Here is a 19,917-nt window from a genome sequence, read left to right on the forward strand (position 1 = left end):
TGGATAGCAAAATTCAGTTTTGCTACAGCACTCTACTCTGGGCCGAGTGGTGGTGAGAGGGTGGCTGAACAGGTCAGCAGTATTGAAAGAAAACAAAGTATGAAGTAGCAAAACCGTGTTCATGCAAGAATAGGGACGTGCAATTTATTTTTATAGGAGACTGGCTGAGGGTGAACAGTGAGAGAAGGCAGTAAGTCTTCTGCGGGTCTACCCTCCTCTGCTCCACCTCTTCTTGCACTGGCTTCTCCATATCTCTGAGACCTTCCCTCAGTCCCTGCTCCTCTGCCAGAAGAAGCCTTCCTCACTCCATCAGCCCCTCCTTGCTTCCCTTTGCCTCCCAGGCTGGGGAATGTGGGAAGGGAAAGCAAAGGGCCAAGGACCAGGCTCTGAAGGGGTGAAGTTTGGACAGCAGCCAGCACGGCTGGACTTTCTCCTGGTTCTCGGGGTGACTGGGGGAGGGCAGGAGGCTGTCTACTGGTGCTTTTGCTGCTGGGATGGAGCTGCCTTTATGTCCCACTCCCCCAGAGTAATACCTACATCTCTTGGCAATGACAATCCCATTAGAAAGCCGCATGGGCAGCAATGAGCATTTCAAACTGGAACAGCCTGTTCCGTGTCCGCGGGCCAGGCAGCCTGAGCGAGCCTTCAGTGCCCCGCAGGCGGCTGTCTCTCACCTCTGCCTCTGCCTAGGCTGGCTCCAGGAAGGGGCTCTTTGTCTTTGAACTTTTGGAAATGTTTTGGGGTTTGTTTTTTTTTTTACATTTTTTTTTTTTTAGTATGCTATAGAGATAGTGGGAAAAGCACATGGAAAAAGCCTCTCTCCCCCCGCCGTCCTTTTATTTTCCACTACACTGAATGCCAGGATCTCTTTATTGGGATCACAGGGTTGGACAGGCCTTTGCGGATGACAGTTATAGGAAATTATGCATGGCAATGGCATTCCCCTGGGAACTTCCCTCTGCAAGTTTTGCTCTGCCCTCGGAGCTCTGAGGGTAACGCACATAAAAGGATCTTCTCTTTGTTTCCTAGTTTATGTTACACATTTCACAGCATCTTGCATGTAATTCACAAGAATTCCTTCATAAGCAAGCAGCAGCATGAAAAATTACACGTGCTTTTTCTAAGAGACTTAAAAAAAAAAGAGAACAAAAGGTATTTGAAAGACATTCTCAGAATTTTCTTTCCAAATAATCATTTCAAGTGTCCTTTTAGAGTAGTTTCAAATGGGAATTAAGTATTTTGAAGGAGCTCCTCCCTGCAGATTAAAAAAAGGCAAACCAAACCAACAAACCCTGCAGAGTATTGTAATAGAAACATTTATACTATGGAAGATTGATTTGTCACAGATCATATTCATGTCTGACAGCAATATGTAAAGTAGTTCAGCAGTCTGGTTCCACGATCTGCCACTTGCTTTGCTCGTTTCATGTAGCTCTGATTTGTCCTCCTAATGAACAGCTTGGAGACTTCAGAAGACCTCTGTACTCTCATGCTAACCCCGAAACAGCCATGCGGTATTATTTTAAAAGAAAGAGAACTATATGCCAGAAGTAATGAATGCCAAAGCCATTTGCTTCTGTTCAAGTAAAAAAGTTAATAAATAAAATCTTTTCATCCATAAACTGGAAAAACATGTCATATACCATGTAACACTATGGGAGATCTTAACTGGTGCTGATTGATGTAAATGCTAAAATACATTACAGCACAATGTTGTGTAATGTTCTCAGTAGAAATGCTGCCTTTCAGTGAGCAGAAGAGCTTAATTTTGAAAGAGGGCCAAACCCAGGCAATTCATCAGGACAACACAGGGCCTGCGATCACTGGAATGTCTCGCTTCAGTCCACTATGTTGGTTTGTGCCTTCTGGGCACCACAGGCCATCGGGAGCAAATGCAGTTTTCTTTCTAGGGTGGCTTGCAGATTTACCATAGTATCTGCCTCCTTGTCAGAGGTTTGTCCAGTTATCAGCAGTTCATTTAAATGACTAGTGATGTGTTCTGGGAGATGGGCTGTATTTTATGAAACCAAGTTATTTTGTTCGAATTTTCAGGGAAAACATACTGTATTGTGATTTTTGCTACTCATAGTTAATTTGGGCAACCACGTGCTTACATGATAAGGACAGCTAAATTAGAGGCTAGCTCCTAGTCTGTGCTTCTAAGAACTTTCAGGATGATGAGATACAAAGAATTAAAAAACTTTTAAGAAGGTATTGGTAAATAAAGTCTTCCTGTGTCAAAGTGTACAGCTCAAGTAGGAAAGTTGATATTTTCCTGCTAAGGTTTTAGAACATTGGAAAACTGTTTAAGAAGGAGAAAATCTGAATTAACACGAGACAAGGTAAGTTTTACTTGTCCGTTAGGCAACAAAAAGCTGCAATAGCTGTGTTTGTAGAGCATGAGCTAAGAGGTGCTTCCTATGCAGGGGAGAGTTCTAAGTTTCTACAGTGTGCTCTTCACTGTAGTACCAGGGCAGTAGGATAGTCCCTTTCTCTCAAACTTTATTACATCATTCCCACATACGTATATAATTCACACATCAACCACGTTTCAGAGCAGTGATTCTTCTTTGAGTCCTTGGAGCCAGTGATAGCACATCTACAACTAGAGCATTGAGAGATTCTTAACAGAATTCCATCCATTTACCAAACACATCCCATGGAGCCAAAAAGTAAATATTTGAAGACTGTAAGATGTTTAAGTCCATAGACATTTGATTACATTGAGACTTGATTACATTGCAATCAACTGCTACCACCACAACAACAACAAAAAGTATTTCAGAACAGGGTCTTGTCATAGGGTATAGATATGAAGTATTTTATTGCCATTTCTTATGCTCCCTGATCACATAAAGGTAATTTAATTGCGAAACGTCAGTTTTATTATTTATTTTTCAGTAGTGTTTCTCCCAAGTAAATTTTGTGCCCTGCCTCTTTGATTTTCCAACAGCTTTGCAAAACAAACTTACGTAGCAAGAAATGACATTCTGTATTCTCTTACCAGTGAATTTAACCTATGCAAATAAGAGCTGTTACTCTCTTTTTCCTATTATATCATCCATCATTGAGGAACAGGAATTAAGGAATAGGAGAACTGTCATCTTCCAGGAATAACAAAAAGTCTTAACTGTAATCAGTATTTCCTTCCAATTTAATTTATTTTCCTGTATGTTCTACTACAGTCACTGCTGTTTTTTTTCTAAGGTGCCATGAATAAGTAACCCCTCCTTTTTCTTGAGGAGCCATAAATAAGTTACTGTAAAATTACCTAAACTCACAGCAGTCTTGTGAAGCAGGCCAGTGTTCTCCTTACTTTACAGATACAGGCACCTCAGCTCTCTTGGCTCTGGATCATTACATTCTTCATAAATGTACCTGTCCTATCATTTTTAGACTTAAAAAAACTGAAAACAAAGAAGTGAGTTTTCCTAGGTCACTCTTCGGCACATTTGACTGACACCCAGAAATACAGCCCTGATCCCTTCGCTTACAGGCATTATAGGCATCAGACCACATGATTGCCTCTGGCTCTCCCATCCTGAGGACATTGTCTCCATTCCTTGCTTCCAAGCTGAACTCTGACTTCAGTTGGGAATCCCAGCAACACTGATCATTCACTCTCCTTTCACTGCTCAAGTGTGGGAAAATTGGCAACCTCAACAGTGGAAAACACAACTACTTCCTCCCAGAGAGAGAGCATGTTAATTAGCCAGCACTCCCAGGACAAGACCAATAGGCAATGGCTCAGGTAAACATAAACAGAAATACACATATACACACCTAACAGCCTATAAACTGCTCGTATATAGCATAATGAACTGAAAAAGTGTACAAGCATAGGACTTTTACTGTGAAGGCCACCACAGAACCTTTGTAATAACCATTACTTCGTAAAGACATCTGGTCTACTCTTGTAGTTAGTCTTGTAAAAATATATGTAAATCTTGAAATAAAAAGCAAAAGTTAAGCACAAATCCTGGCGCTTATTATCAAGATCTGTGCTCATTTTTCCCAGCATTATAAAAATCAAGAATTTAATGAACTAAAAATATTTTTCCATTCACAGTAGTAATGAGCAAACATTTCCATTTGTGATCCATACAGACATATCTATCTTCTGTATCACAAAACCCCCTATTATAGAGATCATTATACAGTTTACTGTATACTGTATTAATGTATAATGTATAACGGTATCATATAACATGTATTATACAGTATATTGTATATGTATAACACAATAGAAGTATATAATACATATTGTTATACATTTACTATTTAATACAGCTCTGTGGCAATGCAGGTGCAGCTTCAGATCTTACCACCTAATGGTTGGGCTGTATGGAATTCCAGCATCACAAAACTATAGGTTGTGCCTTGACAGTTTTTAAGTCAAAGAACTTTGAATACTTGTATCGTCCTTCAGGAGCTCTGACAGTTTTTCATTTCTACTATGTAAGTTCGGAGCTCAGATGATTTCAGTGTCCAGGTTTTATATATCAGAGCTGAGGTCAGCGCCACCAGCCACGTTCGCATTGGGGAGAGGAAGAAAGCCAAGGCCCCATAGGTTCGCAGCAGGAAATAGCAGGAATAGACCTGCCAGGCCAGGAGGAGTGCCATTGCCAGGTGAACAAGCACAGCCATGAGGCGTGGGATGTGACAGAGGTGAGAACGGAAGCTGTGACCCTGGCATCGCAGCAACAGGCACCAGCACAGATAGGCCATTAATGGCAGGTTGAAAAACAACATCTGAAAAGAAGAGCAGAGGAAAATAAGACAATGAGCAAGCCAAGTGCTCCGGGTAACATACGTGAGGGCATAGAAAGATAAGAGCACATAAAACTGTCCCATTCTAAGGGCCGAGTACAATTCCCAGAGCTGGAATCTCAGGATGCACTTCCAAGACTCTGCAGCTGATAGAGCTGTGGCTGCCTGTGCCTAAAAAAAAACTCCCTTGCAGTGGGAGGCACTGACACGCACCTGACCTTCCTTGGAGCTGGTTCAAGGAGCTAGACTTGGCAAAATACTAGCACAGTGAAAAAGGAAGGTCCTCATGTCAGTTTAGCTCTCTGACCCAGCCCACTGTGGTGTCAGACAAAGTGTTAGCTCTGGCGTAAGGGAGGGACCATCAAGGAGTCAACACTAACTTTGTCTGGCTTAAACGCCAAGGAACTACACCCTCTCTTTCAGACTAATGGCAGCTGGGAAAACCAGAGGGCAGGCAGGTCAGACTGCTGGGAAAACTGGACTCACGTACTTGGAGAGTGACACCTACTAATCTGAAGGGTTATTCAGTGTGCAAGGGCTGCCCTGGCCATTCAGTTCCTTTTGCTTAATCACTGCAACCTGTGCGTGAGCTGAGGACAAAAGGAAAAATTGAGTGTGGTAAATCTGTAGAGATGGCCTCTAATCCAGACACCCAGGAAGTCCAAAGCAAATAGAGGAAAAGAGAAGTTTGAGAAAATAATGCACAACCTCCTTCCTTTCTGCCCTTTAAATTTGCAGAAAGGTAAGGAAGAGCTGTTTTAGTCAGGCCTGGCCACTAATCTTCTCTATCCTTCCACGACTCCTTTCTTTATAAAACTATTAAAAAAAAAATCAGAAAAAAATCCCAGAAGAAAGCAATTTGTCAGCCTCAATTTTTATAAATATGTACCTGTAAAATCCCAACCACAAATGTCAGACTGCCCTGTAAGAAGGAACCACCAACGAACATCCCAAAGGAAAAACAGGCCCCCACCTGGCCATCTATCAGTTCACCTACGAACCATGGTCCTGAAAGAGAGGAAACCAAACACACAGCACCATCAGAAAATACAATATAGACGTGGCCCTTTTTCACATGGCCCTTTGTACTCCTGAGCACAAAGTGGTTAACTGGGGAAAATGACTTCTCTATTGCTTGTCTATAGTAATAAGCCTAATGTTTTCATCTTCAACAAACAGCAATCTGATGAACGTTCCTGATGTGAAAATATCATGGTACACCAAGGAGTTGTGGCATGCAATGAAAATACTTTTAAGTTGGTTTCAGCTCTGTGACAATTTTCAACACCACATATAACATTTTCCTTATGCGAGAAGTGAAAAGATAGATCCTTTCAAACGCTGACCTCTTCCCAGAATTACAGTAAGACATATGAAAGACATAGTCATAAACAATTCCAGCTCGGCTCAGCTTGTAAGTCAAAACGGGCAGGCTACACTATGTTATGCATACTACACTGACTGCCAAGAAAGTAGCTATTTTAGTAACATATTACCAGAGGAGAAATAAGCTAAAATTGTTAGCATCAGAGCCGAGATGTCTTCATGGCATGTCATGTGAAATGTACATTCCATATACTCATTTTACACCAAGGTACAACCAGATCTTACTCAAAGAATAAGTGAAAACCAAATTAAATTAAAAAATACTCACTTTGCTTTCAGAGTAATTTAACAATTTAAGTGTATAATTAATTCTAGGGCTTTTAAGTTAGGCTCTTACAAACAAATCTTTAGTCTTTTCAAGTTCCACATAGATTTTGTAACTTAAGTAGATCTTCCCTGTTCTTCAAGATGTTAGAAGTCTCATTTTTCATCAGGATCTGATGTGTAATTTAAAAATACTAATTTATGTCCTCCAGTAGGCTAGGTTACTTACCCAGAATGGTGTATAAATTCAGAACGAGAATTGAGTAATAGAAGGTGTTTGTTTTACTGAAGACATGAAGGGAATACGAGGTCAGAGTAAGTAATCCTGGCTTTTCTAAACAGAGACAACATTTAAGAAAAATATACTTGATTCAGGTTGCAACACACACACACACACACACACACATATATATACACACACATACATATATATAAAAAATATTGGTCTTTCTGAAACAAATCTGCACATTATTTACTCATTCTATTAAATAAGAAACATAAAAATAATATTTGGTATGTCTACAGAACAAATGCAAGGGAATGCATTTCTACTGTTACTGTGATAACTGAAAGTAAGGAACCGATAAATATAACAATCTATGTTAAAAACAGCGAAGCTGCCATTCTAAATGAGTACACTTACTGTATGTAAATAAAACTGAACGACCATTCTATACCCAGAAAATGAAGTTAGCTAGAATGAAAAACATGGAGAAAGTTCATATTAAATGAGAAGTAAGAGATTCAAAACAGTAACTGTGCAAACCCAAAAAGGCAGGTCAGCATGGACTAGATTAACTGGATTTTCTTTGATTAAATCTACTTCGTGAAATCTGATAGCAACTCAGATAAAACGAAGGCTGGGCATTAAAATGGCAGCATTCTGACAAGTGTGTGATGTTAGCAAAAAAAAAGCAATATTCATTTTCTAACTGAAGCAGACAATTCACAGATTGAGATTGAGAGAGCCTTCCTATAAAAGCTAGCTTTTAAAGTTTCACCTATTACATGGCTGCCCTTCTCACAAAGCACTAACTCCCAGAGGGCAAGCTTGACCTTTGGAAATCAACAGCTCTAACAAATTTGTTCACTAATTTGTAAAACATCTGTCATGGTCTACAGGGACCTAGCTGATCACGGAGTGCTAGCTCTTTTCATTTTTAGCTGCTGAGTTCCTTAAAGGCAACTGAAAATCTATTCTTTTTCTATGTAGGCAGTTGCTGTAGTTACCTCAGGATTATTAGTACAAAGGAAGGGACATATACTGACATGAATAGGAAGGGAGGTGGCTTCCAGAAAAATCTCATTAGTAAGATGTGGTTCAAACAGTTGTTTAAAGGATAAACACCATGAGCTTAACAGTATTAATTTTCATTTACCAGATTTATCACAAACAAAATATCAAGTTATGACAGAACTGGTCTTAATATTATTTTGAGAAAGATCCAAGCCTGTTCATGTTTTTTGCAAGGATTAACAAAAATTATTTTTGTAGAAGGAAATCTGTTTCTCCACTCAGGTGACAGAGAATTCTGTGCCAGCTGTAGTGAAACAAGCACACATACAGAACTAATAAAAAAAAAACATTCCTTTCCCTATGCATTGGATTCCTCAGTAAGAAAATTAAAATGAAACCTTTAGACTTCAATTAATTGAATTTTCGTTTAAACAAAGATACCTGATCAAGTTTTTTAGTTTTTAATTTACTTTATTTGATATATTGGAGGTTTTCTGGGTCCCCTTAGAAGCAAAACAGCAGCTTCTGAGAACCCAATCAAACCCCACAGTACTAGATGCAAAACGCATATGGTGATTAACAGCACCATTACTTATATATTGTTAGCATACAGATAAATAGTAAAAAATGTTTAGAGAAAATTAGAACCTCTAAAAACCACAGACAAACATTGGTTCATACCTTTGAGTGCTGGCTTTTGCAGGTATCTGAAAATGACGAGCAAGGCGATTTGAATCAGCACAATCAGTCCAAAGAGCACACGAGCCTGAAAAGATGGTTTTAACTCCAAGCCAGCCCTGGAGTAGGAGCTGCCTTTGAGTACACCTTATGGACATTGATAGAATGATATGAATATTTCTAACTGAGACAATTATTCAAAGCTTAATGGTGTCATTGAACTGAAGAGTAAAAGGAAACTTAAGAGTTTCTAAGTTATTGGACTTGCATCTTACTGACTTGAATTCAATTGGATGGCTGAAAGCGAGAGACCTGAATCTTTCAAAAACAGGGTTTGTAAAACACATCCATTGAAAAAGTGTAAATACACTTCCTATGAAACATTTTCTAAGTGCTGTACTGAATAGAACTGCAGTTCAAGACATTGTGGAGAATATCGGTTACTGATTAACAAAACTAATATAATAATTTTGAGCCAATTACGATATTATCTACAGTCATGTGGACTTTCCTATGTTGTTCTATAAGTGCACCTAAACTATTATGACATGCCTTCTTTGCATGTACTGAGCTGTAACACTTCTGTTTATGACCTGGAACTTACTGAAGTCAGTGGGAATTTTGCCTTCCTCTTTGCTAGGGCTAGCTATAATGTCAGCAGCTGATGTGAGACTTTTTCCAGCATTCTTGCCAGTACACATATTGCAACTGATCACAGTGAAGTTTTCTTTGATTTAATGTTTCCTTTTCCTACTATCTCCAGTAGCTTCTTTTCCATTTCTTGTTTGCACAATACAATTTGTGACTAAATCTAGGAAGTCAGCTGTTTGCATGAACCATTGCTGCACATTCACATATAAAGCGTGCAGTTTCCTTGAGAAAGGAAACTTGAAATATTTGTGAAATTCCAATGGAGTCATATCTGGAAAAAGCAAAGTGCATTCAAGTCTACCAGGAATTAGGAAAATGCCTCCTGCAGTCTCTGGGGAAACCAACACTGAAGGACAGCTGTTTTGCTGAAAGTACTTACTAGAACATAGTGGTCAGTGAGAAGAATAACAGATGGCCAAAAGCCAAATCTAAGAGAGAGGTTTTCTTCCATAGCAAATATATGACCCCGCGTGCTAATTCTTCCTGAAGCATCCTAGATTGATATAAAATAAGAGAGCAATTAGATACCAGTAGTGCACAAAATATCTAGTTAAAGTTGCTAATTATCATTGCAACTTTTCTGGAAAGATCCAATTGACACATGCATGTCTGGCATACTGCTGTATTAAATTCTTCTACCTACAAAGGATTACTTGCTCTCAATTTTGTCATTGCAAGTAAATTGGTGATTGTAAGATCATAATCTGAAAGTGCGACATATGAAGGAGGTTCTGTCAGAGATTCAGCATCTTGCAGAAGACAGTGACTATTGGCCGCCACCACCACTTGTTTTCTGAAAGCTCAATTCTAGATAATAGCCCATCTTAAAATATTTTGAAGCTTTGTTGTGTTTCTTTTCTGGTGTATTTGCTAGAAACTGATATTGATAAACAATAACAGTGCTACATTTATTCAACAGTTTGATATTTCTGCATGTGTAACACTGACTCCTTATCTTCCAGTACATAATAAATGGTTTATTTATAGTAAAGGATTCAGTATGTTCAGTGTGATTACAGCTGAGACAATATTTGGACAATCGCAGAAACAATGTACAGCAATTTAGTATTCATATTTTCTCCAGGTACCTAACTCAAGTTAACGCTTCATCCTCCTCGCTTTCCCAAAACTATTCAGTTGCTGGATGTAATAGTGATTTATGACTGGAGGGGAAAGAAAATTAATTTTTTAAAAATTCCATTCAGTTATCTGATAACAAGCATGTATTTGCAAGCAAACGATTGCTATACAGGCCTGTATAACCCTCTTCAAATGTTACTCAGTCTTGTGCATATGTTTTCATCATCGTTAAAAAAAGACAAAAACACACTTATAAAATGCAGCTTTCACAAGTAAAGCATCACAGAAATCGGTAACAAGCAAGGAAGTAGAACACTGGCAGTACAGAAAGGCCATTAGAAAAAACAAGCAGTATCACTCTTGTCCTGTGAGAAATAATGCCTAGCTGGATTCCACCAAACAGGACAAAGCTGACTTTCCCATTACTATCATGCAAATGTGCAGAATGTTAGAACAGTCTGATAGAGTTCTTTGAAGGCCACTTAAAGGTGCAAAAATAAAATATAGTACCACGAACGGAAGCATTCACTGAAAAACATTTTTTTCACCCAGTAATCTAATATCAGTTAAGTCTGATGTTCTGGGAAACAGAAACTGTATTCACTGTCAGCCTGCAAGAGATCATGAAAAGAACTCAAACAGATAATCAAAGACAGCATTCCAATCTTCCAGATCCAGTTCCTTTGCCTTCTGAACTAACATGGTGCTACTTCCTATTTTCCTTGATCAAGCCCGATTATTTTTTTTCCAAGACAACCATAAAAGTTAATTGTTGCCTGTTACTCAAAACAATTTGGTTTTGACCAATTACTTCTGTCATGTCTTATTGTATTACTCATGAAAAATAAGAATCCTTTCTTTTGTCCAGATGCTTTATGAATGTTTTTCATTTAATAAATCCTTTGGTTTTTTTAATCAGACAAATATGAAAGGAAGTCTATTATCATGTATTTTCTCCATAGTTATGTGATGCAGAAGGGTGATGGAGCAGACATGACAACATAAAAATTCCATACAAAGAATGCCAAGAGGTACTTTACCTGGACAGTCACATCTATGTGATGGAACCCTTCACTGTAGTTTCGCGGGCTCCACTTCAGTACATAGAGAGGGCCAGACACCTGATGCGCATTCCCCAAGTGAACTCCATCTATATAGACTTTGACGGAGGTAATGACAGAAGGAGAGAAGGCCAGAATTCTAAGGAGTGAATAAACAGCAAAATAAACAGATTTGTTACAGGACTTGCAGATTTGTCATTACTTCCTGAAAATAAGTCCCTAAAGATTATGCTACCTTGTACTTAAGAGTTCAAAAGAGTTAGAAATTAAAACTGTGAAATATCTGTAGGCTACTGCTAACTTGGTAGCTCTTCCCTACAGTTAAAAAGAGAAGTTCTGTATGGTATTGTGCAAAAGAATAGGATAGAAAACTGGGCTGTGGAACAGACGAAAAAGTGGCAGAGATCCTCAGGTCCTGGCAGAAATAATCTTAGAACTCTTGCTGTCAAAACATTTGCTAACACAAGTGGGAGGCATCCTCCTGCACACAGACACATAATCAAATACTTGTAGATATCGTCATTAAAAATTGCCAGTCTCTCTCTCAATAAAGTCCTTTGTTGTTGGTTGTGGGTTGGGTTTCTTTTTGGCTGTTTGGATTTTTTTACGGGGTTTTTTGTTTGTTTGTTTGTTTTTTGTTTTTTTTTTTTTTTTTACTTTTTGCTAGTCAGAATATAACCTCTCAGTCTTCATAACTGAATTTATGAGAAATGGAGTGGAATGCAAGATTGTATTACAGATCTGAGATACCAACAAATGTAGGATCATTTGGCAGTGCTTATATTCAGAGAAAGTGATATTAATATAGACTCAATATATTGCACATACAATTTCTTTCATTTCTGGTAATACAAAAGGCATTCCAGAGCATGTTTCAGTCAAATGAAGGAGTCTCATATAGTTATGGTGAACGATTCTACCAGTTAATATATTTAATATAATCATAGGAATGTTCAGATAAGGTTCAAAATAGGAAACTGGAAAGTAGGTAGACTTATTAGGACGCTGCTTCCTAACTGAAAAGTATGACAAACTTCTTTTGACTGTAATTCTGTGTATGCAATATACCCATATATTTCATGCACATTAGTCTAACAGCAAATATAAGATGTTGGAAAGGGCATAGAAATTTGAAATACAAATGAAAAAAATAAGTAGAAAAGGTAGAAATGGAAAGATGGAGAGATTTAAAACAAATACGAAAATTGGCAGAGGCTTAAGATGTTTTATATATAAGGGATGTAAAACCGAAAACACAAGAGGCTTACAAGTCCAAAGCGAATAGAGAAAACACTTCAAAAAATACATACACAAAATCCTGAAATCATCCGAGGAATGTGAACATGTGAGACTAATAACACAGATTATGTGTTAATCTAACTCTACCAGCTTCGGTTACATAAAAAAGTTCAATTGACTTTAGGGGAAACAACTGCATAAATAAACCAAACATGAATTACTACTATATAATTTCCTTTTATTACAGATATGATACAAAGTGAGCTCTCAGGAGAGAAAAGTGAATTTTGAGAACAGTGGACACACACATTTAAAAAAAAGGTTTTGTGTATATACATATAAATATAGATGTACATTATAACCAAGAGAGACCCCAACTGTTAAAATATAGTTAAATATTGTGAAATCAAGAGATTACAGGGTACCTGATATGAGTGGAATAAAGAATTTTGACAAGAGGTTCATGAGTAGAACTGCTGTAAAGGAAGGATTTGGGATTGGTGATGAGAACTACAGGCCATTCTTCAAAGTTAAGATCTGCAAAGCTAAGGAGGTCATGATCAAACGCAAGGATCCGGTACCTATAATGAAAGGAAAAAAATTTGTTGATACAAACTACTGCATGCACAGCTGATTCCCATTCTTCCCAAGTTGCTAAACAGAACTTGTTTGATTTATTTTCCATTTATTCTCTTCTGTGCTTGATCCTATATTAACCAAATCTGCTGTATTAACTGTACAGCTGGTTACCTCTGATCAGGTTCATTTTATTATAAATCACCGAAGCATCTCAAAATTCCAAATGGCAAGATCTATTGAATTTTGCACATGAATCAGATAGATGAACATTATGTTAAAGAATTCAAATATGATGTACATTACTACAGTGTTTGGGTAGGTACTCTAGTTATGGACAAAGACCCCAGTGTGCTCTCTTCCTGTATGCATACAAGAATCTTGTTTAGGATTACTGCAGAATAAAAGCTAATATACTACTACACATTCCACGTAGCATCGGACACTTTTTGATATGCTGCTAAGGTAACGTTTCTCAGGTAGACTACTTTTGTCTCTAAAATTCTAACAGCTGGTGCACAGCATGGGTATTTTGAAGTAGCAATGCTGAATTTTATTACAATTTATTTGTCTACTTTGAAAACTAAACACATACTAAATGGACATTTAGATGTCCTCTTTTTTAATTTCTAAATATCAAGAATGAATCAAAAAATTACTTAATTTATTAGCACACTGTTGGTATAGGGGAAAAAATCCCAAACTTACACACAGAGACATTCTTCAAAAGCATTAATAGTAAAGTAATAACGAGTCAGGCAGATCTAATGCTTCTTTCAAATTCTCAAAACAGCATAAAAGGTAATCACAGTATAACCAGGTAGGCTCCATATAATAATTTGCTCACATAGGGTTTACTTACCTCCTATTATCCATCCAGTCTCCCAATTCGAGTTCCAGAGTGCCGCCACGGTGTTGACTGTGCAAGGCTGGCATCAGCCCACCCATTGTATGGAGATGTCCGCATAAATAGGCTGTGGCAGAACTAATAGAAGAACATAAGAATTGTGTTTATTTGGGTGGGAAAGAAATACCACTGCAGAAAACCTGAAAAGTGACAGACAAGTATGTGAAGAGAGGCAAAAAATGTATTTCAGACTGAAAACACACAGGAGGAAAAGAAAGCTCTTACCTCATTAATGTTCGTATTCCTGGGGTTGGGGAGATGATTGTTGAGGTGGGAAAATGGCCAAACCAGATAGTATGATTGCTGTGCAGACTTTCTGTTGCCATCAAAGATAGCTCTTTCATTTGATTCTGAAATGGGCAGGTGTTTGAAAGACAAACAAACAACCAAACCAACCTGTTTAACATTCAGGCTATTTGGAAAAAGCAGCAAAAGGAAAGCAGAAAGAAACTAACAAAGAATGCAATTCATCCTTTTTTTTTTTTTTTTTAAACAAACAAACAAACAAACAAACAGAGAATACTCTCAGTTGCTTCCAGGACCTGTGCATGAACAAACCATACTGCTAGACATATCCCTAAAATCCGATGTTAGGAAAAAAAAAGTGAAAACAAGACGCTCAACACCTTCCTTGCAAGCGAACACAGGAGGAGTGCAATATAAAGAAAGATTTTGGTAAATGATTTTTCTATCCCTTCTACCGCTTATTTATATAGTCAAAGACGACATGCTTGAGTTGATGTTACAAACATCTTTACCTTACAATTATCATCCCTACTACCTCTTGAGTTGCTAGATGGCCTTTTATAGGCAGGACAAACCACAGAAACTGTGCACCATATGCGTCAGTCATTTAGCTGGATGAACTATGATGCTGAATCTTGAAAATATACTCAGCCATTGCTGTTAAACTTAAGCAAAAGTAACACTTTACACAGCAGGTAAAATTTCTCTCCTTTACTTGTTTGATTTCCAATATTAAATCAACCACTTACTGTCCAGAGAGACTCCCAATACCAGTAAGATCTCAAAGTCTAACAGAGGAGGCAGGAAAACTAAAACCAGAAAAGGACACAAATCCACTCTTTCACCATTTTGCAGATCATCTTTTAGGGTAACCCAGAGAACCACTAACATATTCTTTTCCCTCCTACCTGAAAAGAAACACTGAAGGGCATGAATAAAAGAAACAGAAGTAAAGGTATATTAAAAAAGAATGGATTCAGTATACCATTCTGAGTTAATGTAACAGGCTTATTAAGTGAAATTATATTTCCCTTGCCTTTATGAATTTGGGCTTTAAGAATATTTTTACCTAAGCTATGCAATCAAATCACTGATACAAATCTAATTTACTTTTCAAATTCCTAGCAGAGGTTTAATTCTTAAAAATTACAGGTATCTACCTGTACTTTCAGTTTTGTGCAAAAATCTGCAAATGATGCTCTCTGGACTCCTGCTGCTGGGTAATTGGCAAGCAAATGCTTGACACACTGCAGCCAAGGACAGGAGCTCTAGACTCAACTGCATTTCTTAGCTCCTTGAGAGTTTGTCTGCAAATCTACTGCACCCACTATGGATTACAATAAACAATGAGAACAGTACTTGGCACTCCTACATTACTTTTCATCTAAGTATCACCAAGCACTTTACCAACAATTAAATGTCGAGCCTCCGTCTTAGATTAGAGGCAGAACATTTTACTTTTCACTGAGGCTGTTATCACAGGCAAAATATGACATCTGTTTACCAGAGCACAGTAACTCTCTGCCAACACTTCATAAGAGTATTTCAAGAACAACAGCATATCAACAAACTACAGAGGAAGTAGGAAGCAAAGGGAAGCAAAATGTTATCTAAGCTGATATGTGATTTAAACATTGGGATTCATGTTATTCTTTCAAAACAATATCATGTAATTTTTATGGTCTCAGAAGATCAGACCTCACTTTCATAAATGACGCATTTCTTTATAGCGTCTTCACATTATTCCATTGATAAGTGCAACTCTCATCTGTAATATTAATGAAAAAAATGCATCTAACAAAGCAAAAAGGAGTAAAATCAGAAAGTTTTCGTTTTGTTTTTGTTTTTAAACTTTACAGCATATAAGAAAATTATCACTCAAGTCTGACTACTTGAACTACTGACAGTGTCCTTAAAATGTGACATTTTTGTACCAGATTATTTCTTAAGAGAGAAAACACAGATACTCTACATGTTAAGTGACACATTCATTTTTCTAAATAAATGTCCCACATGCACAATAACTTAAAAACTTAAAGACTCTTTTAGATGAACACAAATCTTTCAGACAATTGTTCTTTATGAAAATAAACAAACAAACAAAAACCCCAGACAAACCGCTATAGAAGTAAAACAGCCAGCAAAACAGAATGCCAAGACATAAAATACCATGTTTAAAATCCCGAAGAAATTATAGGGTCTTTTAGGTCCTGGGCTGAGTGTGGCATCCACGCAGATGAATGAATAGTTCCCAAAAGCGGTGGTGTGGATGTAATGGAAAGAGCCATCTTTACGCCAGGCAGAGTATTTCCTGCCAAAATAAAATGGAAATATTGCTGTTAGGAAAGCTTGCAGCAATGACAAAAATGACCTGCATAGTATAAATGCAAGATTTCTTGCATTACATCGTAGCTCCATCCTGTTACTGCATTGGCATTGAAAATCAATGGCATTGAAAAGTCTGTACTTCAAAGAAGATGCATTACATGGGTAATGCATGTAAGGTTAGCACATAAGCTAACAGCCAGCAGGTTACAAACGTTTTAAAAAAATATTAGCATAAATACACTTTCCCTGAGCAACATGGTACTTTTTTATGGATAAAGGATAGGCCAGCAGCATAAATGATGCAAAACAAATAGGCAAGATGACAGGACAGCAGGATCTTACACCACTCTTAATTAAAGGAGATCTGCAAAGGAAAAAAAAAATTATTGTCTTGTGTTTATTGTTGGTATCTGAAAGAATTTTTCAAAAAGAATTTTTCCTTGCTTACCTAGAAATATCAGGGTCATCAAGTCCCGTCTCTACTATTTTGTTAGAGGTCTCTTAAGATACTATGATGTAGAATGATCAGCTGTTGGCTAATGGAATATGATTTTGAACAAAAGAAATATTGAACCTTTCCAGTTATTTTCCAGAAGATCCAAAATACAGACACTACATTACACCAAATCTTATAAGTAGCAAAGAAGACAGCACTTCCTCTTGCTTATTACTCTTTGTTGTTTCTTGACATAGCAAATCTTACCAGCTCTCCTGTCACCTGTGGAATGTCATCGGAATTCTTCATTCAAAGAGTAAAAGCCCTTTTACTCGAAGAGTAAAAAGAGCAAAAAAGGTTGCTGCTTTTTTGCATGTTATCTGATGTTAATAGAATTCTTGAATCTTAATCTTAAAATACTCTAAGAGAAAACTGTAAACAGGGAAGGACTTAAAAGACATGTCAACTAATCCCATCTTTATTTTCCCCATGGTTTTACGCTAATATCGGCTACGATAAATACATATAATAACGAATATATACGTTGCTTTCTCTCCTTCCATTGACAACAGATATTTATAGTTTTTCTAACTTCTAAAATTGAAGTACTTTTGATACTTTATGCTAGATGGGAATTGCACATATCCTCCACTGGCAAAGAAAGATAACATTCCAACTAATGGTACCTACTAAATTGCTCAGTTAAGAACTAAATTCTATAACTAAAATGACTGTGAGTAAATCTGAGATTAACTAAAACTTATGGGGTTTAATTGGGTGGGATTTTTTTGTTTTCTTTTGGGTTTTTGGGTTGGGTTTTTTTGTGTGTGTGTGTGTGTGTGTTTGGTTTTTTTTAAACTCCCTGCATGATATGTGGAAGCTAAAACATCCCTGAGTTCAGATGATGAATATAGTGTGAACGCAGCCATCCAGAAAGCAGTTCATATCACTATTCCTCCACCAATCACAATAAACAATAAAGTTGCCAGAAAGGTTGACCTGAACAGAATAAAAGCCAATATATTAAAAACAAGTTTCAGATATAAATCAATACTTCCAATGCCATAAAGACCCTTTCACAATCTTTTTTTTTTTTTTTTTGAAGTTAATGTTACCTTTATGAACATCAATAAGAAAACTGGAAGCTCAGTATCATAATTCTAAGATTTCTGCCTTTAGTCCCACTTAGAGTATGTGTAACAGTTGAATCATCCTCTGCTCATGCTGTGGACATAAAATAGGAACCCATGTTTTTGTGTAAAAATATTATTGTATTTCAATACAACTGCTGCCTTCTTTAATTTTAATACATAATGAACACCAGAATGTGGTGTTGAATAACTGTTTTCCTTAGCCTCTATTTTTATATCTGCAAGCTACAGCGCTCTAAGGTGTACAGCAAAGAATGAATTATTTGTTCGGGATCACATAAAGGCAAGCAGACAGTGCCTTAATATCACTCAGACAATTAAAAAAAAAAAAAAAAAAAAGACATTGTCATTTTGACTGTTTAACTTTGCAGGGGTGCGTGAGAAGAAAAGGCTTCCACAAGACTCCATTTCACTCTGCCATCTCCTTTCTCTCTTCCTAGAGTGTGGCACATTTACTAAAGGTTTTCTTAAACTTTGTATTTTATTAATGCATCAGATTAATGAAATTGTCGCTGTAAATATAGTTCTGCCTTTAGGGATGCTTAATAGCTTTTGAGGACTCTTAGTGCCTTTCTTCAGTCTTAGATAGAAAGTATGATAACCGTCATTAAAGTTTCTTTATTTTGCTATGATGACAGACTATAATTATGAGAACACATTTGTTTAGCAAGAAACTGTTAATTAATAAGCAAAGACTTTTTCACCTGATTCAGAATTTCACTCAGAAATTCTTAGGTTGGCTAAATTGCTTTGAAATTTCACCCTAATCCTTTCCTATCCCTTTTGCTATCAGTGCGTCTTCAGTGTGGACTAGAGGCAGGTGATCCATACATCTTTCCAAACAGTAAGCTCGTCCAGGCCAAACAACAATTCAGGGATGATCCAGCAAATTCACTGGTGCTACATCTTCCCATGTGTGTCACTAGGACATCTGATAGCAGCCCTAAACTAGAGTGGAAGACTGATACTAGATTGTCATGTAGCCACAACTGTGGCAAAAGATAGAGGGATGTGCACTGCACTAGCACATCCAAAAGCCTTATTAGCACCATACATTCATCCCTTCATGGTAAATCCACATGTGAATTCCATGTTCTCCTGCAAATGCAGTTGCTGTAGGATCCTATCCCACAGAATTTATGGGGAAACGTATCTGCTCCTGCTGGGCCACAGGGAACTGAAGCAAACTGAACTATCAGACGTTTAATCTGTGTTCTTATTGCAAAGTGGATGCCTTAAGAGCCTGAATTAAAGCAGAATTTAGATTTCCAAGTCCTCTTCCAGTTCCAAAGAGAGCTGAAAGCACCACCAAAATTATGAGACAAGATTTTGTGTTCAGATGTGAAGGGCAAGAGAAACTGAGGAGTTAAACATGAGTTACAACTGAGGCTACCTTTACAATGTACAAGCAAAAGAGCCAGCTGAAGAGGGGAAAGTTTCCTCACCTATCTTCACATTTAAATCTCAAGTGTGTTCCTCAAGAACATTTGTCCACCCATCATCATCATCTGCCTTCTTGCCTCTCTACTTTCAGTTTTCTAAAATGACTCAGATGTGAAGAAATGGCTGAGATAAAATTTAGAACCATATGACACAAAAAGCCCTTTTGGGCATGCAGAAAGAACATAAAGTGAAGTTTTCTCTTGCTTTCTTTTTCTTTTTTCATCTATTTTAAGGAGGAAAAGCATTCTTTGGGAACACTGGTTTTACAGAAATATATCACATAACTGTTCTGAGGAAACTGAACACATAATGCACAGAACATTTCCTAGACACAGGCAGATTTACAATATATTCAATTACAAAACACAGAGGGATAAGAGATAAGAAGTCTGCGCAAAGAATTCTCTATTTTCTCAATCTATTCTGCTCTACTAACTGGTAATGGAAAAGACAGAAGGAATAGC

At 37.4% G+C, this 19,917-nt stretch overlaps 1 protein-coding gene across 1 annotated transcript in view; it reads right to left on the reverse strand.

Annotated features, from left to right (window-relative positions):
• Positions 1–4,425: 4,425 nt before the first annotated feature.
• Positions 4,426–19,917, reverse strand: part of TMEM62 (transmembrane protein 62) — a gene marked incomplete at its 5' end in the record, with an annotated part of 18,121 nt that continues 2,629 nt past the window's right edge. The window contains 10 exons of the mRNA XM_009585670.1: positions 4,426–4,752; positions 5,660–5,778; positions 6,650–6,754; positions 8,339–8,423; positions 9,366–9,479; positions 11,107–11,266; positions 12,792–12,947; positions 13,805–13,927; positions 14,075–14,199; positions 16,265–16,406. Of these exons, the coding sequence (XP_009583965.1) occupies positions 4,426–4,752; positions 5,660–5,778; positions 6,650–6,754; positions 8,339–8,423; positions 9,366–9,479; positions 11,107–11,266; positions 12,792–12,947; positions 13,805–13,927; positions 14,075–14,199; positions 16,265–16,406 (1,456 nt within the window). The remainder of the gene's footprint in view (positions 4,753–5,659; positions 5,779–6,649; positions 6,755–8,338; positions 8,424–9,365; positions 9,480–11,106; positions 11,267–12,791; positions 12,948–13,804; positions 13,928–14,074; positions 14,200–16,264; positions 16,407–19,917) is intronic.

This window comes from Fulmarus glacialis, unplaced genomic scaffold, assembly GCF_000690835.1.
Source record: "Fulmarus glacialis isolate BGI_N327 unplaced genomic scaffold, ASM69083v1 scaffold35239, whole genome shotgun sequence".
NCBI lineage: Eukaryota > Metazoa > Chordata > Aves > Procellariiformes > Procellariidae > Fulmarus > Fulmarus glacialis.